This window comes from Rutilus rutilus (assembly GCF_951802725.1).
Source record: "Rutilus rutilus genome assembly, chromosome: 2".
NCBI classification, from domain to species: Eukaryota; Metazoa; Chordata; class Actinopteri; order Cypriniformes; family Leuciscidae; genus Rutilus; species Rutilus rutilus.
This window is the reverse complement of record NC_140210.1, coordinates 2209889-2235763: the sequence shown is the minus strand read 5'-3', so window position 1 is coordinate 2235763 and position 25875 is coordinate 2209889. Positions and strand designations below refer to the sequence as shown.

Genomic DNA, 25875 nt, shown 5'->3' with positions numbered 1-25875 from the left:
ATAATAAATCGAGCACTACATTTGCTGAACGCATTCTGACATTATAAGTCACAGACGGGTCCAGATGAGATCCGCAGTGCAGGATGTTGTAAAAACGTAAACTCGTGCACATGCAGGTTTTCTTTTTTTTGGTTTGATTGCCGTTTGCATGTTGATGTGTTTCTAATGCTGAATTTGAGAGTTTTATGCATTTTTTGTATGTAGAAACTCAACCTTCTTGAAGCAAATGTCCACACTGATAATCTCTAATCTCGCAACAGTAAATGATGTGAAACTGACCTAATAAAGAGTGACAAGATTTTCCAGTGACAAGATTTTCCGTTTATTCCGTTGCATCACAAAAAACATGTTCTACGGCAGCAACAGAACACAAGCCTTCCATAAGAAGAAGAAGATGCAATGGACTGGGGCTGGTAAAAAATGTAAAGCAAAGACAAAAAAAAAAAACTTGTTTATGAAGATAAAAGAGTTTTTAAGCATGCATTAGAGCAGACTTAACAGAAACAATAACAGTCTAAAACAATGGTCAAACGCATTATTACAAAACCTCTAACTTGGTGAACCATGTACTCAAGATTACCCGTGAACATGCTTCTCATTTCATTGGCGTGCAAAGGCCGTCACAGGGGGATGTGGCTGAAGAAACGTACAAAATTACAAAAATGCGTAACACAGATAATGCCGTCCGAGATGATATTGCTCTAACGGACAGCGTGTGAAATGAAATATAGGCGATGTGGCGTCACATGTTGGTGGCGGCTGTGAACACGGGTCCGGTGTGAACCCCGTCTCCGGCCACTTCTCCCATCGCCTGAAGAGCCACTGTGGCCGCCATCGCCTTGGCGTGTTTCTTGTTGGGACTGGCAGTCTGAGGCTGATAATCACTCCCGTTCACCACCACCTGACGGCACAGAAACACACCCGGTGAACATTTATTTTATATATCACTTTTATAATTAAAATGATTATTATTATAACTACTATTTAAAAAAATATATATTATAAACAAAAATATTGAACGGATCAAAAACAAGTGATTTTAATAAAAATCCTTTCATTACTTATTATGAAGTCTGAGTTGGTTCTTGTATAGAGTAAACCAAAGTGTGAACAAACAACCAGTCTTTCCCAAATCATTCAGCCCTAAAAGGCACTCAAAAAAAAAAAAGTCTTCAGAGTAAAAAGTCAAAATAAACAAAATACAGCAATGTCAAAGTTTGTTTCCAGTATCGTGCATCCCGATTCACATGCGTGTGCACTACTCTATGCTGCTCTGTAGTAAACAGTGCAAGGAGTGTGCTTGTACTTTATCTTTTGGGAATTTTACGTGTTTTAAATACCCGGATGATGCACTTAATAAACATTAATAAAAGCACTCGACTGCTGTCCTTATGTAACGGAGGGGGAGGGGCTTCCAGACCGACGTCGGACGACAAAATAACCTCATAACATTCATACACTACATCATACACAGGGGGGCCGCAGCAAGTTAAAAAAAAAAAAAAAAAAAAATTAAATACGTAAAAATATTTATATTATTATGAGTATTGTTATGAAATATCATTATAATAATTTGTTGCATAGCCTATCTGAACATTATACTTTAGCCGAGTCTATTTTTGCTACGCTGCTCACGCTCAATTAAAGTGAAAGCACACTTTTGATGGACAAAATAAATATGATTTCACACAAAAAGTGCCTAAAATGCACATCATTTGCATGAGTCTCGCGTGTTTCAACAGGAACTGGAGTAGGCTATGTCAGAAAAGAAAACGACTCAAAAATATGTATAGAAAATGTACCCATTTAAACTTGTTTTTTTGTTATTCAGTTTGGGTAAAAGTATATGGTGTTTTATACACAAAAATATATAGAAAATAAATATTTGTGTGTGGCAAAAAAATGAAACTGTGCATCTCTATAATCTTTCTGATTGGCTGGTATCAAACACCATCAACATAATCTGATGTTCTCACCTAGATGTTTTATTTATTTATTTCCACATTTGTGGTAGTATTGTCGATGGGTTCAATAACACTGAAGCTGGCCAGAACCTAGAGGCATTGGGGGGGGCCTTGTCATGGAAAAGTTACATAGTGCATGAGTGCATCATTTAGGACACAACTTCTAAATACTTCTGGAAAATACTGGTTTTATTTTTAGTGGTTTTTGTTTTACATCATATTTGAGAAAGTTGGCGTAACTAAACGAAGCACTGACCTTGAAGAGGAAGTTCTTGCGGTGGTCGGGTCCGCTGTGGTGCACCATCACAAACTCCGGCTGTGGCCACTTCTTCTTATTGCACATCTCCATCAGCGCAGACACCGGATGCTTCCCTAACAGACCAGAGAGACTTTACATTTGGGGTCGGGTTGCACATTTTATCAACCAATCTCTGACTCGTAAAAGCCTGGCTTTTGAAATACTAGTCAGAAAATGTACGTGTTTTATGTTGAGCATCATATTTTTGATACATCAGGCTTTCATGGCTCATATAACAGGGTTCCCACGCCTCAGACCAGGACTTTCCAGGTCCAATACCATCAAATTCAAGAACCTAACCCTCTGGTCCTCTTCATTTAGGGGTCACACATATTCTTAGTGACTGAAGCCTTGAAATGTAACTTCTTTTTTTTTTTTTCAGGAAAACCAATGTAATATATTTTTGTTCAATAATATTTTTGGATTATTATTTTGAATTTTGAAAGGGTTTTATGATACTATGCAATATTTATAAAAAATTTATGAGCTATTTTTTCCATTAGAATTTTTTTTAAAATATATATATATGCAATATTTCACATTAAAATAGAGTGGAGGCCTTTAAAATTAATTTTTTGAAGTGAGAAAAGTGCCATCTGGAGGTGTTAAAAAAATGAAAACTTGTAATGTCCTGTAACCCACTGTATAGCTCCCCATATAAAGGCTAGGACGGCTTGAGGGGGAGTAAATCATGGGCTAACTTTCATTTTAAAGTGAACTACCCCTTTAACGTTACGCGTAAATGCGTATAACTAACGTAAATCAAGCAAGCTAGTATGCGTAGGCCACGAAGTGTTGGCAAAATAACACATAAGCGGAGCGGAGGGAATAATATGGATTTTATTTTCCAGAAAACTTCTTGCAAAAAGTTAAGCAAGCACTTTCAAGGACTTGTATCTATGCATGTTTAGAAAAATATGGCATTTGGTGCAGATGCTGATATTCATATGGACAAAAAGTGAGATGAAATTCTGATGCTTGTAATGTAAATCAATTAGATCTTAAAGGGATACTCCACTTTTTTTTGGGAAATAGGCTCATTTTACAGCTCCCCCAGAGTTAAACAGTTGAGTTTTACCGGTTTTCGAATCCATTCAGCCGATCTCCGGGTCTGGCGGTACCACTTTTAGCATAGCTTAGCATAGATCATTGAATCGGACAGGACCATTAGCATCTCTCTCAAAAAAAATGACCAAAGAGTTTCGATATTTTTCCTATTTAAAACTTGACTCTTCTGTAGTTACATCGTATACTAAGACCGACGGAAAATGTAAAGTTGTGATTTTCTAGGCTGATATGGCTAGGAACTATACTCTCCTTCCTGCGTAATAATCAAGAAACTTTGCTGCCGTACCATGAGTGCAGCAGGCGTAATGATATGACGCAGCGCCTAACCCTAATTTCCCAAAAAAGTGGAGTATCCCTTTAATAACAGTATAGCAGATACTAACATAAAAAGCATATAAATATCAGTATCTGCCAATATTATGTCTTAGTAAGATGATATTTAAATGCTTAGTTTGATGATCAAAGCTCTGTAGTTTTAAAACATAATGCAATGCAATACAATGATGATTGAGAGATGAACACATGCCTCAAAAGTCTTATGATCGTATCTGATGCGCATGTTTTGTAGCTTCAGTTCAGCAAGTGTTCATCTTGAAACATTACTATCAGTATCAAAGTTATGCTTGTGTTTACTTGATATACATCAGTGCAGATTTAAAGACACATGAGGACGCTTGTAGAATTACACTAAAAGACTTTTGCTTGTTAAACAAGTATGAACTATCAGACGACAGAAGGCATGCGACAGAAGCCTATCAAATACGATAGAGCACATTGTATATTTAAAGGGGTGGTTGATTATGATTTCACTTTTCTAACTTTAGTTAGTGTGTAATGTTGCTGTTTGAGCATAAACAACATCTGCAAAGTTACGACGCTCAAAGTTCAGAGCAAAGGGAGATATTTGCTTTTAAAGAAATTTTTTTTTAAGGACTACAACAAACGGCTGGTAGAGACTACACCACATTCCTCCCGGGTTAGTGACATCACCAACCCTAGAATTTACATAAACCCCGCCCCCAGGAACTAGATTTATAGATTATCATGACAGAATATGCTAATCAATGACTAGAAGATAACTACACATCAGCTTCATAAATTCATCAACTAACCATTCAGAAATGTCCTGTTGCTTCTACATGTTGTCACTTCTTCTTGAGTCTCTCCATCATTGTCTGAATCCGGTTTGAACATAAAAGGCTAAAAGTGTTTGAAATTTCCAGTGCATGTGTGTGTGAGGTAAAAGGACATGAGCTCTTGAAGCTCCGCCCCCTGTGCCAGGAGCAGCAGCTCATTTGCATTTAAAGGGACACACACAAAAACGGTGCGTTTTTGCTCACCCTCAATTTTAACATGCTATGTAAAAATATCTGTGGGGTATTTTGAGCTAAAACTTCACACACACACTCTGGCGACATCAGAGACTTATTTTACATCTTGTGAAAAGGGCATTATACCACCGCTTTAACGATCACCTAGTAACGTAAACCATGTTGGGTAAATAATGTCACATGTCACTCACCTAGAAGATCCTTCATCACCACAATGTTGCCAGATTTCTGTGTTTTCTCTCCTTCTGCTACAAGCCCTGAGTGAACAGAAGCAGCACATGACGTCACGACTATGACCTCAGTGATGATGACATCATCACCCGATCTGTTTTCCTCACGGGTCGTTTCTCTCACCCTTGCGGTCCGTTTTGAAGTCGATAATGATGGGCTCCACTGTGCCTTCCCTGTGCTTCCCCAAACCCTCCCCTGAACGCCATCCCATCTTCCTCATCAATAACTCGCCCATCCCGCCCGAGACCGGCGCCGCCCGCAGGAACTGGTCCTGAATGCAACGGGACAGATTCAGACAGAAAGAAAGAAAGAAAGAGAGGCAAACGGAGAGAAACGGCCAGCAGTGAGAGAGTCGCTCGTTCAGGAGGCACGTCACATGACTTCAACCGGAGCTGTGAACACTTAGATATAACAGCCTTGTCAATTTCTATTTTAACACTTCAAGTTGTTATAATATAGAATAGGTAAATTGTTTAAATGTAAAGTCCTTTATTTCTCACCTGCAGCAGACTAAACAAGTATAAATATACATATAAACATCACCAGGGCTGCATTTATTTGATCAAATTTGATTGTACAAAATGATTTCAATTTAAAACTGTGGTTTTCTATGTGAATATATATATATATATAGAAAACTAATTTATTCCTGTGATCAAAGCTGAATTTTCAGCATCATTACTCCAGTCTTCAGTGTCACATGATCCTTCAGAAATCATTGAAATATGATGAAACATTTATGATTATTATCAATGTTGAAAACAGTTATGCGGAAAACGTGATAAACCACCTTCCAAAAGTTTGCGCATCAAAATGCATTTTAATCAAACTTTCTTTTAATCAAAGAATCCTGAAGAAAAATATGAAACCGTTTTCAACATCATAATCATAAATGTTTCTTGAGCATCAAATCATCATATTAGAATGATTTCTGAAGGATCATGTGACACTGAAGACTGGAGTAATGATGCTGGAAATTCAGCTTTGATCACAGGAATAAATTAGTTTTCTATATATATATATATTCACATAAAAAAATAATATTTCACAATATGAGTTTTGTTTGACCAAGTAAATGCATCCATGGTGCGCATAAGAGACACTAAAAAAAAAATCTAAATAAATCCAAACCTTTTGACCAGTAGTGTATATCTTAAGTAACACATAACTTAATTTACTGTGCAAGCCTTCAACAGGCGAAGCATCAATCCCTGTCCTGAACAGAACTCAGGCTTTGAGTCGGTTCAGTGGAAACAAACAGGAGCACATGGCAGAAAAGCATCAGTTCACACACAAATCCACATGAATAGAAGGAAGGGTGCTGGAGGACGTACGTACCTAGGCCCCCATCATCGGCCGAGCATCTGACGTGAACACAACGGGCCTGACTCTGACCATGGCAAAGAGGCAGCTACAAGGACTGACCCTGCAACAAGTGTCCATACAGAGGGGTGAGAGTTCACAGGTCAAACTGTGAGCCCCCACCCCTCGTCCATCCGTGTCCCAACCCAACCAATGAGCTTGAGAGCCTCGTACCCGCTGGCAAATCAATGCCAAATCCCAAACATTGACCCTTGTGACGCTTCCTCTCTGGCATTTTTTAGACTAAAAAAAATAAAAATAAATCAGGGTTCGTCGACCTTCGATATCATTTGAATCACGCTCTTATGTGAAGAGTGAGCTCCAAACATATCGCACGGGGCTTATACAGTCAAACCGAACTTTATTCAGACATTTTCTCACTTTATCACTGTTTATTCGCGACCGTTTCGAAAATGGTGGTAAAATATGACAAGAACAAATAAGCTGATATTAGACTGTTTCACACATGAATTATGCTGAATATCTGTCAGCTGTTAAATTTAACTACACAATTAGATAATACCAGTTTAGCTCAACCAATCACCAAGCAATGCTTCATTGTGTTCAGTCTGTGTGTAAACAGAGCATTAGCAATTAAAGAAAACACACATGATCAGCTCAAAGTGTCACAAATGTTACTGGTATGAGGAATTATTGGGTATAATGTGTCACAGTTTACTCTTCTTTTCTCTCCTCACTTACATAAATGAACTATAGTGTCCTGCACACACTAGTAAAAACATATCAAAAATGATATCTGAGTAATTTTTGGTTTGACTGTATATTATCGAGTATATCGTATCTAGGCAAAGTTGGCCATTCTGGTAACACTGCCCTGAATGAATGAGCCGTGTTTTGGTTGTGTGAATCCTATGATCTCTCTGTGCAGAGACTGTGGTGTTTTAAAAGCATTTAATTAGCTTAGTCTAAATAAAATCTTAAATGTAAAGGTTTGTATTGCACATCAGTCAGCATCCAGAGCCTTCTCAGCTAAAACGAGACTCATTACAAACACATGCACACAGTTTTGGTTGAAAGGCTTGTGTTGTGTAAATTGAATATTAATAATAATAATAATAATACTAATAATAATAAGAAGACCAAGGGGTTTTTAGGAGTGCCTAAAACCTCTTAGAGTAACTGTAACATACGACTTCAAAAGATTTATTGCTTTAATAAAGTGACAGGAACATCAATATGATAAAAGACACCAATAATCACTGAATATTTAAACTAATGTTCAAAATTTGATGTCAGTAAGATTTTTTTTATTTATTTTTTTAAGGAAATTCATACTTTTATTCAGCAAGGATGCATTAAACTGTGCAAAAGTTACAGTAAAGTACATTACATTTCAAATTAATGCTGTACTTTTTGACTTTTTTATCAGGATCCTGAAATAAAATGTGTCACGGTTTCCACAAAAATATACATTGATAATAATCAGAAATGTTATTTGAACAGCAAAATCAGCGAATCAGAATGCTTTCTGAAGGATCATGTGACACTGAAGACTGGGAGTAATGATGCTGAAAATTCAGCTTTGATCACATGATATAAACTACACGTTACAACATAATCACATAGAAAACGTCTATTTTAAACTGCGAGAATATTACACAATTTTACTGTATTTTTGATCAAATAAATGCAGCCTTGGTGAATATGAGAAAGATCTTACCAACCCCACATTTCTGAACAGTAGTGTAGATAAATATACAGTCGTCAACATTTGAAGTGGATCAAAACAAGTTGTTCTAAGACAAGAACGGGTATTGTTCAAAATTCATGTATAACTTTGAAGAAAAGTTTTGACCCACTTTAAATGTTGACTACTGTAGTTTATTAATCTAACTGGAGGTTGTAATTATACAGAATCGTGTGCATAATTTTCTGACGTGGCTCATCCAATCAGATTTGAGAGTCGGATCCTGCTGCATATTTCTCTATTCACTGGAAGCTTCCAGGTCATTCAGAGGAGGGGCGGAGAGACTTACTTCACATCATCTTCCTTTCCTCCCCTCTCTCAAAAGACACTTTTTAGAGGAGTAAAGTGAGGCGTGCTGCCCATCCATCAATGCATCTGCTACGACAGAATTTCACATATAAAACATCTGCATGACCTGCACAAGTGGTGTACCCGTCCGACTGCTTCTGCGCTGGGGTCGTTTAATCAAGAGAGCCTCGTTTCCCTCAAAGGATTGTGATCAAGTCAAACATTTGCACTTAAAGAGGACCTATTATGCTTTTATCATCTGTGTTTAGCTGTTTGAGCTTATTCTCTATATCAGTGTCAGTGTTTCTGAACTCCTGAAACGCCTCCATTGTAGTCTTGAGTTTCTTCCGGGAACGAACACGTCACAATATTCCTCATTTAAATAATTAATGCGCAGAATAAAGGGGCGGGGCCTGGTTGAGTTAGTTAGTGGTGTGTTAAACTGGCGGTTATGGAAAGGGGCGGGACATTTCCCAAACACACTCGAAGCGCTCGACCAATCACGACACACTGCTCCAGCCGACCAATCAGAGCACAGTGTGCTTTTCAGAAGGAGGGGCTTCATAGAGACAGGAAGTAAACAGAGCGTCACTGACAGACTGGGAAGAGAGGAGCCGCAACAATGGAGAATGTGTGAACATTTTATTTTTTTTGAACATTCAAGCATGAAAAAACAAAATCAAGACATTGAAAAAGGGCATAATAGGTCCCCTTGAAAAGAAAAGACGCTCTTTGTCTCTCATTCAGCTGACGTCAGTAAACACACAGCTCTGAGCTGTCTTTTGGCAAGATCGTTTCCCAGGATACATTGACGTCATGCTAAGCTCAAAGATCAATACTTATTAATTAAAAAGCGGCCGGTGTGAACTATCATTGTGCGAGTGACTGGACTGCGGTCGGATTAACAACTCAGTTGGGTACACCAATCGGCAAAGTGATCACAGATGACAATTCTTATATGCTTTATAAAAGAGGATGTTTTGAGAGGATTTCAGGATCTATTTTACCCTTCGTGTGCAATGTGAGCGTATGTCAGAACAGTGGAAATCTAAACTAAGCAATCTGACTGCAATACACCGTCTTTCATGATTCTTGGGAATTTTAACACACATATATGATGCAAAACACAAACCATCAAGCACAATATATGTCCAGAATCATTGTAAGAGTGGTGGCGTTGACTCAGGGCTTTACCTTCTTAATCCAGGCTTGTGGGCCGCTGTTCGAGAGCTCGTCAGACGAGAGCACTTGAGCGCCTGTGGAGCCTGTGAAGAGGCCGGGGATCGTGTTGGACTGGGCCCATGCATCAACCTGCGAGAGTTCATTACCAGACGTCAGCAATACAATCATGAAGTATGGGGAATTAAGTCTCAAACCTAGGCTAATACCGAATGTATTAGAGCTGCACGACTCTGGATGAACTGAGAGTCACAATTTTTTTTTGCTTCAAATAGAGATTTTCACACCATTCTGAACAGAAAACTAAACAAAATAACATGATGGTTCTGACAAAATTGCTGCAGTGTTTAACAATGCACTCTAGTGTTACTTTTTAGAATTATTTATATACTATTTATATAGTATTTATTCATATTTTGAATTTTATTTTTTTACAATTTCTGTTTTACTTTTAGTTTTAGTCATTTTGTTGTGCTTTTGTCATTTGTTTTTATTAATTTTATTTATATAAACGTAGCTTCAAGTTATTTCTTATCTAGTTTCAGTAAAATTTGGTATTTCAACTTCAGCTTATTTAGTTGCAAAGGCACATTTCCAATTTTCACTCAAGGTTATCATCTAATATTTATATTTCATGTACCGAAAACGGGTTTTAAGCAGATTTTAAGTTGACATCTTCACAAATGTGCTAAAGATTTTGTAAGCATATTGCGTAGTTAATTGTTTTATTTGTGATAATAACGTAATGAAACATCCCAAATTGTGTGCAACATCATTTTTGTCCAGACTGTCATACAAAGAAATTATGAACACATGCAAAAACAAGAGAGAACCAACCAAATATTAATAATGAATTACTAACTTATGCTTTAGTCAGTGTTTGCTTTTTCATGTCAGCTTCTATGCATTTTTTTGCACAGTAAAATAAAACCTATAGCTTGCCTCTTTTGCTAAATAATTTGATCAGATAAATACCATAACCAAGATTAAAAATATAAAAAAAAAAAATTTGTTTAATCAAACTTGTAGGGTCTTTAAAAATGAACATTCCGTCCGAACATCACTTTTTCCCACTACTTTAATATTATATTTTCTGTTTTCATTTTAATTTAAGCAATTTTGTTGAGATTTTTGACATTTTTATTCGGTTTTTTTCCCCCTATTATTTTAGGTTCATAAAAAAACAAAACAATCCAAGGCACTCGAGTAAATTGTTTTTAGAAAAATCTAAAAAGCCTTTATTCATTATGGCTTAGGTATTTTAAAAACAGGTGACGAGCAACGGCACATCAACGCGTTGCGGCTAATGAGTCTTCATTAGCAATCAGTCAGTCACATGACAATCACCTGGTCATGTGGCACAGGACAAACAGAAAAGAGAAAGCTCAAATATTACAAAGAAAATATCTCTCACCAAAAACATGACTAAAACAAGCAAAATATATATAAAAAAACAACAACAAAAAAACAATTAATTACAAATACATGATCATAAATAAATAAATTGGAATATATGCATCAAAATCCACAAGTCAAAAATATCATAAATCCAATAAAACATACAAATCAGATTCCCTACACCCAAAGAGCTCCGGGATACTGAATTTACTTTTGCCCTTTTTGCATTTCTTGCTTTTATCTATTATTTTAGTTTTAGTAATTTTAGTACTTGAACTTGTTTAGTTGCAAAGGCACATTTAAAATGGATTTGAATAGTTTTAGTTCACAGTAACAACACTGCTACACTTATACTAGTAGCTGAAAGTAAGATCAAATTAGCCAAAACATACAGGACACTTTCTGTGATTTATGGACCATGCAGGCTCTCAAACTCAAAACGTACTTGCTCCTGAGCCCGGTTGAGCATACACATGGCATTGATGTCGAAAGGGTTTTCCGCCAGCCTCTTCTGCGCGACCGCTCTCTCACTGACGGCTAGCGTGATGTCCACGGGCTAGAAACGAAAGACAAGAGCTTATAGAGACTAGCTGAAGACGAGGCTTATATGGGATCAATTTGATGCATTTCAGAAGGTGAACACTGACTTGAGAAGGTGCTTCAGGAAAGACACTATCATTTTCCTTGCTGGCTTCCTTAGTCTCAGAAGAAGCAGAAACAGAAGCAGAAACAGACGCAGGAACAGACACGGGAGGCTTTTCTGCTTTCTTTTCGACTGGCACCCATTCCCCATAAGCACCATCAGCCTCTTTCTTCCTATGCTGGGAGCCGGAGGACACCGGGAACTCCTTAGCAAAGGCCGCTTCGGTTCGGACGCCTGGCTTTACTGAGGTGATCTGAAAGAGAAGAGAACACCGTTACTGTGAAGCAGAGATGAAGACGGTGATATTAAAATCCTGCCTAAAACGATAAGACATTCATTTCATGGTATGGACAAAAAAAACTGATAAATGGCTGATATAAAATTTCTGGTCTTGATAAACAAAAAATAAAACACACAAAAAAAAAAAAAATCAATGTTTATTATAACATGCATGATGAAAAACTTCTGTTTTGGGAATCGCTAAAGATTACATTTAACAGTGTTATCAAATTATTCGTGTTTTTATGGAGGTTAGATGGAGGTCATTTAAAAGTAAAAAAATGCTAAATTAAATATCCATTATCAAACTATACTTATACATTTTAAAACAATCGTAAAAAAATGAAAGCCTACCTCAACAACCTGCATAACTGAGGTACAATTCATGTTTAATGGCTAATATTAAAATTCTATATAATTTTGCCTAAATGCATTTTTTAATCGATTGCATTTAGTGTTATTAAATTAATTAAGGTGAGTGTTAGGTGAGTGCAAAGATAATATAAATGTAAAACAACATGCATGTTAAATATCCAATATCAAACAATACCAATAAACAGAGAAGGAAAAATAAAAGCCCATCTCAACAAGCCTCATAATTCAAGATACAGGGCCCTATTTTAACGATCTAAGCGCATGGTCTAAAGCGCAGGGCGCAAGTGCACCTAGGACGTCCGAATCCACTTTTGCTAGTTTAACGACGGGAAAAATGGTCGGTGCTCCCGGCGCATGGTCTAAAAGGGTTGTCCCTATTCTCTTAATGAGTAATGGGTGTGTTTTGGGATTTACGTGCGTTAAACCAATCAGAGTCTCATCTCCCATTCCCTTTAAATGCCAGTTGCGCTCGTGCCATGGTAGATTTGCTATTTACATGACGGAATTTGATAGTGGAAAGACCGAAGCGTCTCCAGAGCGCAAACGGATCTGCTCGTGCGCGAGGTTAAAGTGCGCTAGCAGATCATCTACGGGACAAGCCGGATACACCATATCTTTATGTACACAATAATAATCTTTTACATTGTAATCCTTTTATATTTAATATTTGGCATGTTTGTGTGCTGCTGTGCGTCCCTGTGTGTGTAATAAGCAGAGTGTACGTGCGTTGTGGACCCGCCTATAGACGCACATTACTAACGTGCTCTTTAAATAACAAAAAATAATAATATTGCGCCATTGACATTAGACCAGGGTTCAGTTGGTCAACGGCTCAGTCTATTTCTGTTGCCTCAAAATAGCAACACGCCAACAATGCGCCAGAGCACACCTCGTTCTCAGGCCAGCACACCCATGGGTGCAAATGCATTTGCTATTTAAACAACGTGGAGCAGGACGTGAAAATGATAACTGCGTCGGGCTGAAACTAGCAAAAAATACTTGCGTCGCGCTTGACGCTGCATTGCGCCGGGTGTAAGATAGGGCCCAAAATGGTGTAATATGGTCCGAAGTGTAATACTATGAGTTAATGAATTAAACAAAATGGTGTAATATGGTCCGAAGTGTAATACTATGAGTTAATGAATTAAACAAACCGCTAACCTCAAGTATGAACAAAAGTAACAGTGATGCGAAAGTAGGGCTGAACGATTAATTGCATTTGCGATAATATCGCGATATGATAAAATGCGATTTTTTTAACCGCAATGCTGCGATTATAGTCTGGTCACGTGACACGCGAGAGTAAACCAGTCTGTACTGCAGATGAAGCATCAACTTGGCACGCGACACATATAGACCTGGCTACAGGAAATAACAGTTTACGTTTAATTTATGTGATATTGTGTTATAGATTCTCTCCAACGATTCTGTATCATTATATTATATACTGTATCTGTATATTAAGATAATTTCAGATTTATGTCTGAGCTTAGTTTTAAACACAGATACGTGATGACGCGTGTGCTTTATAGACAACCGTATTCTGCTTGCTTCTAATTCCTCTGTCTCACACACACACACACACACACACACGACACCACTCGAACCTTACGAGAAATAATCTTTAATAAAGTTCAGAAAAGTTTAAGCGAATCACAAGGACATTCGCGGGCTTCATCATTGCACAAGATATGAGATACGCGCGGTCTGCGTGATGTTACTGTTGTAGTGCACGGTCTCGCCCGCCGGTATTTTACTTACAAATGTTCTACGAAGGCATCATATGTCTTGGAATGCAGTTGGCTTATATATTAAAAATATGAAAATCACAGACAGAAGCTGCTTTCAATTTCAAATACTCACGTGCGCTTTGCGAAGAGCGTTTGAGCATGCGGCTGTGAGCGACTCCGTCTACGTGGTTAAATGTACTTACATCTCAAAATGCTTTTATGACGCAAAATTAATGTGACACAGTCAGTTATTAAACAGACAGGACAAACCACATCTTATAATTTCAAAAGAGATGAAAACGTTCAGCCTACTCTTAAATACTGAAAGCACTCTTTGTTTATTGCTTGTAATATTTTTTTCCCTCTTTGTTATTTGTTTTGAAGCTATATTTGTTAAAATTATTAACATGTAATTGTATTAATTTAGTTTTTTAATGTGTAATTATTATAAGTAGGCCTACTTATAATTATGTAATTAAATATTTTAAGTTTTATTAATAAGATCAATTAAAGAAAAAAATTGTATCGGCTCACGAGGTGCCTAAAGATTCCCTTCCCTATTTTACAATGATTTATTGCTTGTTTTTGTTGAATAATAGAAAAGATAAAGAGCTTAAAAAAAAAAAAAAAAAAATCGCATATTAAATTGCAATCGCAATATTGGTTCAAAAATAAATAAATAAATAAATAATTCGCAATTAGATTATTTTCCAAAATCGTCCAGCCCTACGCGAAAGTCAAGTCATCTTCATTTTATATAGCGCTTTTAACAATATAGATTGTTTCAAAGCAGCTTTACAGTGATAATAGGAAATTACAGTAACAGAGATTGTTTTGGCTTTACAGCAGCTCTAGAATAAAGTTATTGTCCAGCTAAAGTTATTAAAAAAGTGAGAGACTTACACCGAGACTGAACGCAATGCCCTTATTCTCCTTCAGCGAAGCTCCAAACTTCTCATCCTCTTCATCGTCTGACACGTGTGGTTTTGCGATGGCCATCTCTTCCTTGCTCTCGGCGATCTTCTTGCATCTCTGAAGGATTAAAAAAACTGTTGGACTCAACGCAGACCAAGAAACACCAAACCTGCAAGCACACGCACAACAACCCTTACCTCGGTGAGCTCTTTAATGCTGAAGGTGTTCGCCTGCTTTGTCACTTTCTTTTTGGCTTCTTCAATACTGGCAAGATTAGGCGTGGCTGAAGACGGTGGCTTGTTGACGATTGTGGGTAATGGGGCGAATGAATTTTGTGTGAATGAAGCCAAGGCACCCATGCTAGACAAAGCAGCGGTCATGGTGGCGGCAGTCATGCTAGCCATAGCAGCATTCATAGTCATGTTTGACATTACTGGCACGGTTAAGGACAAGGATGTGGAATTTGAGGATGACATGGGTAGCTGGAGAATAGCTCTGGGCCTGAGACTGTCCGGGATCGGCACGCCTGCCTTGGCACACATAGCGGCAGCGTTAGCCTTAGCTATTTCCAGCAACTGCTCCTTATCTGGGAATGGGAAAAACAACAATAAGAGAAGACAAATGGCTTACACTTTATTGTTACAGTGTAATTATATATTTAAGTACTGAGTAATAATAATTAACTACATGTACTTACTATAGTGATAGGGTAGGATTAGGGTTAGTTGCATGTAATTATGCATAATTTACTGTTACATGTAACAATAAAGTGGCTTACACTTTATTTTAAGGTGTCGTTGTTACAGTGTAATTAGACATTTAAGTATTGAGTAATATTAAGTAACTACATGCACTTACTATAGAGTTAGTATTAGGATTAGGATGAGGGTTAGTTGCATGTAATTATGCATAATTTATAGTTATTACTATAGTAACTACATGTAACATATGTAACAATGACACTGTAAAATAAAGTGTTACCGACAAATGCAATTTACACTACTGGTCAAGAGTTTGGAATAATTACAATATTTTAAAGTTACTGAAAGAGGTACCACTACTCTTATGCTCACCAAGGATGCATTTATTTGATCAAAATAGTGAAAAATTTGAAAATATTATTACAATTTGAAACACCGTTTTCAATGTGAATATATAGTATACTGTAATTTATTCCTGTGATCAAAGCTGAATTTTCAGCATCATTGCATGATCCTTTAGACATCAATACGCTGATTTGATGTGCGCTCCGTTATTATCAATTATTAATAATGTTCAATTAATATAAATGGAAATTTATTTTTCGATTTTTGTGGAAACCATGATACATTTTTTTCAGGATTCTTTTATTTTTTAAAAGAACAGCATTTATTTGAAAGATATATGTTTTGTAACATCATCTTTACTGACAGTTTTCATCATATATTTGATCATATTTGACGTACAGAATTGGTGAGCACAACACCGTGTCCTAACCAGACGCGATGCGAAAAGATTCCAGCGACAGATAATTTGTCTGTCCACACTAGACGCGACGCGACTGCGAGATGCGTAAAAAAAATCAATCAAAACCCACAGCCAATCAGAACAGCGTGTGGGCGGAGTCAGCCAATCAGAACAGCGTGTGGGCGGAGTCTCGTGGCTAGTGCACGGCACCAGAGAGTAATCCTGACGGCACTCGCAAGAACATGGATAAGTAGCTACATAATCAAATTCACAAATATTACACCATTTAAACATTATTAAAAACACATAGGCCACTGAGTTACTAAAACAATCTTTGTCAAAGAATACACTTGTTTGTTCACAGTTTGAACGTTCTTGTTTTCATTTGTTTAATTTCAAGATCTGAGGTGAATTATCCATTGTTGCTTTTACAGCTTCAAAGCTGGAGCACTAAATGATATTCAGAGTCGCATTACACGCTTTTAACATTAAATAAAGCACATAAACAGCACCTGAGATTATCATCGCCACACTTTGTGTTTGTTGTTCCAGCGCGACGTCGCAGAAAAATAGAAACCGTTTCTAAAATAGAGTCGTCGCGTGTCGCGGCTGGTTAGGACAAACACTCTGATTAACATGGAAAATAACCTTTTAGCGCGTTTCGTGTCGTCGCGTGCAGTTAGGACACGGTGTACAAGACATTACTTTTTTTTTTTATTATTCCCAAAAATTGACCTAATTTAGAAGTTTCTTCATACCAAGTTCTGTAAGACGTGGAGGCGTCTTGCTGGTGCTCCGTCGAGGTCTGGAAGTCGAGCTCTTCTTGCGGAGGATGAGGACCGGGGAACGACTGGGTTCTCGCTTCCATCTGTCCCGCTGATTTAGCGATCGGCTCCCGAAGCCTCCTCTCCTCCAGCGTGAACCGGATCGGGATCTCCTCCTCGAATGCGAGCGAGACCTCTTTCTTGATTTAGATCGCCTGCTTCTGTCAGGAGTTCGAGACTTCCTCCTACGACCTTGTGAACGAGATCTCGACTTCCTCTTTTTGGGCGACCTCGACTTCGAACGTTTGCTCCTCGTTCTGGACTTGTGCGATTTTTTTGCCGAGGGCGATCGAGACTTGGATTTTATCTTTCTCGAGGACGACTTTGATCTGGATCGCGCAGCTACTTTGGATCTCGAGGACGTGTCTTGACTGGGAGACTTGGATGGCGAGGTTGAGCTCCTCTCGATTGAAGTCTCCACGGCGGTTATTGGATTTGCGTTGGTTTCTGTCGTCTCAGGGTTGGCAGCGAACTCTGAATCTTTTGGCGTAACGGTTGACGGTTCTTCAGATACATTGGTCACTTCCAAAGGCACCTCAGGTGTAATGCACTTTTGGGAAGACTTGGTCACAGATGTCTCTGCCAAGAAGGGAACTGGTCGCCAAGATCCAGTGACGCCGAATGTGTTGAAACCAGAACTCGAGCTGATCGACGCAACGTCAAACGACTTGGTGTCAGAGTTCACAGCCATTGTTGGACTTTTTCCATTCTCTGTTGTGTTTTCAGACACATTTTTCTGCATTTCCATTGCACAACTTGTACTACTGTCCACTGCCGGATCTGCATCACTCTTAATCGACTCGGTTTTCTGCAGTTCATCTTTCAGATCAGACCTTGATCTAGAAACGGACCTTGATTTAGAAGGTTTCGTTCTACTTTGAGACGTACTCTTGGAACGGTATCTACTTCGTGACCTAGATTTTGACGTAGACTTTCTGTTCTTCCTCGAGATCACAACAGACCTGGATCTAGTTCGCCTGGAGCGCGACCTGGATCTTGAATGTTTGCCTCTTCTGACTGAATGAGACCTGGACCGATTGTTGCGTCTCTTTGACCTTGATCTACTTCTCTCTCTCTGTTTATGAGTCTTTTTGGAGCTATTTCTGGAGCGGGAGGTTGACTTTGATCGCCGTTGTCGTTTCGAAGACCGGGATCGTGATCTGTGTCCTGATTTCCATCTGGGTGATCTTGATGCTCTAGAAGTCTCCTTACTTTTAGACGTTCTGCTGGAACTTCTTTTCTTATCTTTGGGCCTTTCGTTGTCAGTGCTTTTGTGGACAGAGTTCTCTATCTTGGGAATAATGTCAGGCAAAACACCTGATGTGTCTTTGAGCTCAGACTTTGAAATCTTACCTGCGGATGAGGACTTCGTATTTTCATTAGAAGGTTTTGATTCAGACTCAGATTCAGAACCAGATGCTGAAGAGCTTTCAGACTTTGAGCGAGACCTCTTTACTTTGTCTGCATCTTTGCTTTTTTTCTTCTTCTTTCTCTTCTTTTTCTTTCCACTTTGGACAACAAACAAACATAGGAAAAAATTTAAAACACAAAGTTGAAACAAAGTTATAATTCGCTCCGTGCACAAATATGGCGACCGTTGACGTTTGACCTTGAGTGTGTGGGCCAGTACTTCCGGTGATCTGACAGCGAGAGCGGGAGACAGCGAGAGCGGGAGACAACAGCGAGAGCGGGAGACAACAGCGACGAGTTCCATTACCAGAGAGATCATTTTTTACAATGAGTGTCTTTAGGATTCAAGAGAGGCGACTTGCCTTTCAGAGGGTGACAGCCTCAGCACTAGGGCTGTGCAATTAATTGAATTTCGATTTCGATTTTGGCTTCCAACGATCACCAAAATAGTACAATCGAGTAAAACCGATTATTTTGCCATGTTCGGCTTTGAAAGAACGCTGTAATTTTGTCTTCCACGCGCACTTCCACCCCTTCCCGAAGCCATAAACTCTCTCAGCTTGAATGTTTAAAGACCCACTCCGATGAAAATCATGTTTTTCTAGGTGTTAACATGTTCTTGTGGCATTTTTCTGATGTTAGAGGACATATCTTGAGAAAAATAAGCTCAAAGTTGTATTTCTGAGTATTTTTGCATTCAAATGGCTGTGAATCAGTAGCAGACGCTAAAATGCCGGCTAAAATAGACTGGAGTTGTGACCTAGTAACTCCACTGGGCGGGGCCACAAGCTCATACTCCCCTCCGCCCCGCCCGCTCAGGTTCTGAGGAGTAGAGAAGACGATGGCGGATCAACACCTATGTGCGGTAGCGGGTTGCAATGCTAAGAGGAGAGATATTGGTATTAGCTTTCATGCTTTACCAAAACATGTTGCTGTGAGAGATGAATGGATTACGTTCCTTGGTCACGGCAATGTTAAAAACCACACATCGGTTTGCGGTCAGCACTTCACAGAAGACTGTTTCACCAACTGGCAGGAGAAAAAAATGGGCTTCGTCAGTAAATTATTTTTGAAGCCGGATGCAGTGCCTTCTATCAAGACACCATCAACTGGACAGCCTGTGTCTTTACCGGTAAGTTTATTTTTTTTCTGTCGGGAGCTAGTTCAACGATCCCGCCTGTTTGCTCCGTGCCAACGGCTCCGCCCACAACGCAGAGGCGAATTGCTAATGAGCTACTGCCGCTCTGCTGAAGCGAAGTCCCAGAAAACGGCACAGGTTTTGTGATTTTGGCTAAAAACGGCATATTCATAATTTAAAGACCACTGAGAATGTTCAGGGTACCCCCAGGATCCTCCAACTTAAATTCAAGGCTTTTTAAGACCTTTTTAATACCATTTCAAACGAAATTCAATGCCAACTTCGTACCAATTCTGACAGAAGTATGAGGGGAAAATGTCAAATCTGTATACATTTTAAACCCTAAAAAATAATTATGTACAAGTAGACTATTTCAATTAAATAAAACATTTTATTTAAATTATCAGTCATATTTAATACATACGCAGCAGCGTTGTAGCGTGCACGTGTGTAGCCCAATGTTAATTTTGGCAGCCATTTTTGATTTAGTCTTACTCTTCATCTTCAGACGAAAATGCTTATTGGTCTTAGTCACATTTGAGTCATTCTGCCTTTCATAGTTTTAGTTGACGAAATGTGTTTGCATTTTTTGTCAACGTTTAGTCATTACTTTTAGTCAAACTGCAGTTACTTTAATTTTGGTAACTATTTTATATGTAGTCTTTAGACAGAAAATGTCATAATTATTCTCTCTAGGCCAATTCGATTAAGCTTATGAGAAATTAAAATTAAGCTAACAGGCTTTATTGACATTGCACTCTTTAGCAGTAGCACTTGTGCAATTCTACATATCCCTTTTCCTTAGTTCTCCAATTTTTTAGAGTGCCGTACCCCCTCTCTTCCACGACTGCAGTCACATCTTTCCATTAAGGGACAATATTTGCCCCATTTAATCGATTTTTCCATTTCATTTTTCACCTTTATAATACTTTTAAAAATAAATAATGCTTTAAATAAAACAATGTTCAATAAATATCCAATGTTAAAAAACGTTTAATATTAATAAAAATATGATATTAAAATCGCCAGTAGGTGGCGGTAACTCATTGTCTTTGTCACAGATTTTGTTGCAAAATAGAGCAATAAGCCTGTTTAAAATTTAGTACATCACTTAATGTTACCCTTTTTTTTTACTTTTTTTTTTTTTACTGTTGTATAAAATCAATGTCACATTTGAAATCGTGTGGATAGTTGGGAAACATTGCATTCTTGCTCGCATAATGATCAACATTAAAAACACTGCTGTATATCAGCCTGCATTTTGATCGCAGATTTAGTCGCACAAACAGCGCAAGCGGCTCGTGACAGATATTCTCAAATGAAGATCGCTGAACTCCAGCTTGTCTGTGTTTTCAGATCATCCGCGCTTCTTCAACAATGTAGAGAGAGCGCGCGTGGATGGTTATGGCCAGATACTACTGAAAAGACCGGGTAGAAAACATGCTCTTTTAACAGAAAAGCTCTGATTAGTAACCATCGTAACGGGTGCGCGCGCTTTCGCGCGTTCTTCTATGACGTGAAGTGCGAGGTGCACTCAACGTTACGCGACTAATTTTTAATTAGTCTACATTAGTAACAGCTAATTTTGTTACGGTTTGAATTTAATCATAGACAAGGCAAACAAAAATTAAGACCTTTGTAACGAAATTCAAGACTTTGTATACCAAATTCAAGGCTTTTAAGGCCTTAATTTGAGATTATCAAATTTAAGACTTTTTCAATGCTTTTAAGACCCCGCGGGTACCCTGATGTTTAAAAATAGCTCAAAATATGATCGGAGTGGGACTTTAAACTGATAAGACTTAAAAAGAAGTGAAAATGATCAACTTTAGTTACGATGCAATACTGGCCCGATTGTGCAAGTGACAATTCCGTCATGTCCCGACTCCTAAACGCGAGAGTGTAGTTTCGACACTTGCCTTGTCCGACCCATTTATGGCGCTTTTCCACTACACAGTACCAGCTCGGCTTGGCTCGACTCGACTCGACTGTTTGGTTTTCCACTGTGTAAAAGTTGTACCTGTACCTGCTTCCAGGTACTTTTTTTCGTACCACCTCCGGCGAGGTTCTGAGCGACAATACTAAATGTGACGTGAAAACATGGCAGACTGCTGATTGGTCAGAGAGAATCGTCACTATTCACTGCGTCATCATTGCACGCGCCAGACGAAGTATCCTGAATAAAAAAAAAACAGCAAAAACAAAAACAAAACCATCCAAAAACAACTCTGATATCATGTTTTATGTGTATATGTTATGTGTGAATACTCCCAAACTATCTGACAGTGCGATCTCTTTGGGTTAGCCAATGCAATTTAATTTTTATAAAAAAAAAAAATAATAATAATAAAAACACATATGTCTGTATTAAAGAAAAAATTATTGATAAACATGGAATGGAATTAAATAACAAGTACTTTGAGTGTCTTGTTCATTTTATTTACTTTCATATAAAAGCAACAGAACTTGAATTACATCCAGTTTATTAGCAACACTGTGTATGAGCGTGAATCCCGCGGTATCCATCTTTGATCTCACAGGTGTCAGTACTGCGAGAAGAGAGAACTTTCCGGCTTGCCTGCGCTTTTCTCACTCCTCCTCTCACTGCAGCCGCCTACTCTCGCATACATTTCAGGCGAGGCACGGCGCATCTCAAACAAGCCTATTGTGGAGGTACTATCTGCAATGGAAAACGGAGCGAAAAGCGAGCCGAGCCGAGCCGAGTTGAGCTGGTACTGGTAATGGAAAAGCGCCATTAGAGAGACAGATTTTAATAAATGCAACACGTTCCTAAAGTCATGTGAAATAATCGTGTTACATAATCGTGATTACGATTTTTTCCATAATCGAGCAGCCCTACTCAGCACTTCATTGTTGTGTGTCGTTATGTACCGTTTCGTCACGTTACAACAGAGAAGTCAGTTTTCATGCATTCCCCGCTGACGCTGCGGTACGGGCATGAGTGGATGCAGAAGACCCGGAGGCATGACTTCAACCCGACCAAATGCATATAATTGTCAGTGCATTTCACCTGTGCTTTTCTATTACTGCATTTATTGTGTGCACGTGAGATGAGTAAAGACCATCTGCTTCATAAATCATCATCTGTCTGGTGTTTATAAGCAGCACATACAGTATTGTACTACGTGTAAAACATACACAAACTTAGCTATATTAAATTGTTTGTGGTGCCTACAGTAAAAAATGTAAATGTAAAATATGTGATGATAACATTGATCGAGCAATTGATGCAAGTAAGTGAAAATATATGCGCAGAATTGAGAAAATAGCATTTATGGAGATAAATTGTAGCCTATCACAGGGCAAGCGTGTGAATGTGCACGGTGCATTTTATGCAAACAACTCTAATCGTAGTTGTAACTCTATATTTACAGTTGCATAATTGGCAATGCCGTATGTGTATGCAGCAAAAGGTCAAATACAATCTTCTGTTCGTGAACAGCTGTATTTCATTCATTAATCAGACTATGCATCCGTGCATTTAATTGCCATTTGCTCGTGTGATAGTAATATGGATCTTAGTAGTATTTTAAGTGATATAATTGATTCTATAAACAACTATAAGAGATCATGTTCGGCTCCCTGCACCGGGCGTAATTCGAAACCGGAAGTGTCTACCCGCTCGGAAATCCAACATGGCGGCCACGTGCAACTAGCCTATTGAACCTATGGAGATTAACTTGAACATCCGTAAAGTTTATAAAACCATTTATTGTTAAGGAGCCAATCAAATGTTAAGAAGAAAGATACTACTCTGAAGTCAATCACTAAACATTAAGCAAACAAACAGATCTAGTCACATTTTTGTAAATATAACTACTAATAAAACACAAGGGTGACTAATTAACATTATTTGTCTTTTGTAAGTGTCTCACCTTTCTTGTGTCTCTTTGTCGGACTCTGTCTCTGAGCTGCTGTCTTTTCCTTCTTTGCGTTTCTTTCTCTTCTTTTTGCTTTTGTGTTTTTTGTGCTTTTTACTTTTCCTGTGTTTAGTGCTGGTGTCCTCTTTAGCATGGTTATCTTGGAGGTCAGTATGTGCGACTTTATCTGCAGTGACAGCAAAGACCGATTAGTGACAGAATATACGTCATAAAATACAAAAACATAGACGGCATTGACAGCTAACCTGTTGGTGTGTTCATTTGTTCTTCCTTTAGTCCATCTTCTCTCATCTCCGTCACAGGTTCAGACTGTGGCTCATCTGTAACACTGAATGGAAAAAAAATAAAAAACATTTTATTACTCATTTAAAACACGACGCAGATGTAGATGAAGTCGTGAAATTCCTATCACGTACAATTAAACAGAATTATTAATAACAGAAGCAATCTTTTACTCTCAAGAATACAAAGAGTAAAACTCCAGTAAAGTGATTGTGTCCAGACCATAGAACTAGACAAATCCATTCATATTAGTATTTATATAGTGCTTTACAAATTGTTTCAAAGCAGCTTCATGATAAAGAGGGAAATAACTGTCAAAAAAAGACGTTTTTGTGTTTTTCAGATTAAAAAACAAACATTGTATTGCATAACAATTCTGTCAGTGATTGGCAACTACCCAGCAACTGGGTTACCACTGAATCAACAATTATGTTAGCATTTTAAAATGTCACACATGTATATGAAGCAATTATGGTGAAAGCTAACCATGGTAACATTTATTGTAAAGGTTTAACGTTACCTCACGATGCCTGAACCGGTGAACAATTTACAACATTAGATAACGTTACACAAAACGTCTCTCGTGTAACGTTTCACTGGAATAACTTGTAATTTCAACGCTATTTCAACAACATGATCCTCGCTATGTAACGTTAGCTAACACAGAAAGCAACAAACAGTGAGAGTACACAATTCAGTTTCAACACCATCATTAAATGTTTAAACACTATCTCAGTGGAGTTTGCGCACAGTGATCATAACAGCTAATGTAACTTAATGTTGAGCTAGTCGGCTACAAAAAAAAAATCAACGCGTTCTTAATGAAACACGCTATACCGTAAGTCACGAGTAAAAGATCGAACATTTTACCTGATTTCTTGAGTTTCATCCTCGATTTCTTTAATCTTGTTCATTACAAAATCCCTGAAAATCTGCTCGATATTGGTCGCCATCACAGTAGAAGCGTTGTTGAGTCCGCCAGTATCCCAGAATGCCGCATCAAACTGCTTCTTCCTCCGGTCACCACAGCGACGCGAAAGCGGCAAATTCAAAGTGTCAAAACCATTAGTTAAACGGCTAATAACAAAAATATTTAATAATATAATAATATAATTTATAATAATCGCTTCAGTAATCACCGAAAGTTACCATGATGACCAAATTATTTTTGTGTAACTTAAATGTGTAGTAAGTTACCAAGTTTCCCCAGTTTTGACGTTACGTTAGTCGCCAGTCGATTAAGTTAACCCTGTAATAATAGTCATATATATATATATATATATACACACACACACATATATACATATACATATATATAGTAATGGAACGGTTTGTTGTTTAGACAAAATCTAAAAAGTTTTGAATCATATTGATACATCAGGCCTTTATGGCTCATATAGAATGATGCAGTAAAAATTATAAAGAGCTCATGAAACACTAAACCGAGCAATAATTCGTTGAAAAAACAATGATGATTGAGGGATAAAAGATATAAACTTTACTCAAAATCCTGATGGATCATATTTGATATTGATATTCACATTTCAACATGATTTGTATAAAACCACGAGCTTAAGGTGGACATATACAAGTATTTAAAATTGCCTTTTACCTGCTTTTACTTTGCTCAAAAAATAACAGAAGGCATGTAGACAGGTTTTTCAAAGTACTGATCATCTTTTGAATCAGCAAATATGATACATTAAAATGTGTGTTGACAGCTTTGTTGATCATAATGTTATTATCACTTCATTATTAGCATAGATGCAGATGTATGTATGTATGAATTGATATTTACATGATCCTATATTAGTGGTAAGATAAGCTGATGATCGAGATGATGATCAGCAAAGTTGACACCATATTAGCAACAGTCATGTTTTTTTTCCACAAAAAAGTCCCCCTGTGGTGAAAATCCAGCTTTTAATGTTGTGTATGTGTGTATGTGGTGTTTTTAATGTGCTTTAAGACAAAGCATGTGTAAATTCATAAGTCGACACCATTGCTGAGTATTTCCTCCTTAAAACTGCAGTGAACCAAAGACAGTCTCAAAAACACGCTTTGAAATCTCTGAGCTGAGTGAGTGAGTGAGTGGAGGCGGGGC

At 38.0% G+C, this 25875-nt stretch overlaps 1 protein-coding gene across 3 annotated transcripts; it reads right to left on the bottom strand.

Moving 5' to 3' along the window:
• Positions 1–307: 307 nt before the first annotated feature.
• On the bottom strand, positions 308–24787 carry sonb (SON DNA and RNA binding protein b). Of its 3 annotated transcripts, XR_014626244.1 has the most exons (14): positions 24642–24787; positions 23735–23817; positions 23484–23655; positions 16974–18547; positions 14967–15355; positions 14758–14886; positions 11475–11723; positions 11273–11383; positions 9445–9561; positions 6231–6318; positions 5016–5163; positions 4853–4918; positions 2221–2336; positions 308–901 (listed from the first exon to the last, which is right to left on the bottom strand). XR_014626244.1 is itself a non-coding variant. In XM_084399522.1 (13 exons), exons 1-13 carry the CDS (start codon positions 24722–24724, stop codon positions 743–745), a joined length of 3396 nt encoding a protein of 1131 aa, XP_084255648.1. In that variant the 5' UTR covers positions 24725–24787; the 3' UTR covers positions 308–742. The 3 variants fall into 3 exon arrangements, 2 of the variants coding, with proteins under 2 accessions (XP_084255648.1, XP_084255649.1); XM_084399522.1 differs by lacking the exon at positions 6231–6318; XM_084399523.1 differs by lacking the exons at positions 308–901; positions 2221–2336; positions 4853–4918; positions 5016–5163 and having other exon boundaries at positions 5890–6318.
• Between the last annotated feature and the right edge of the window lie 1088 nt (positions 24788–25875).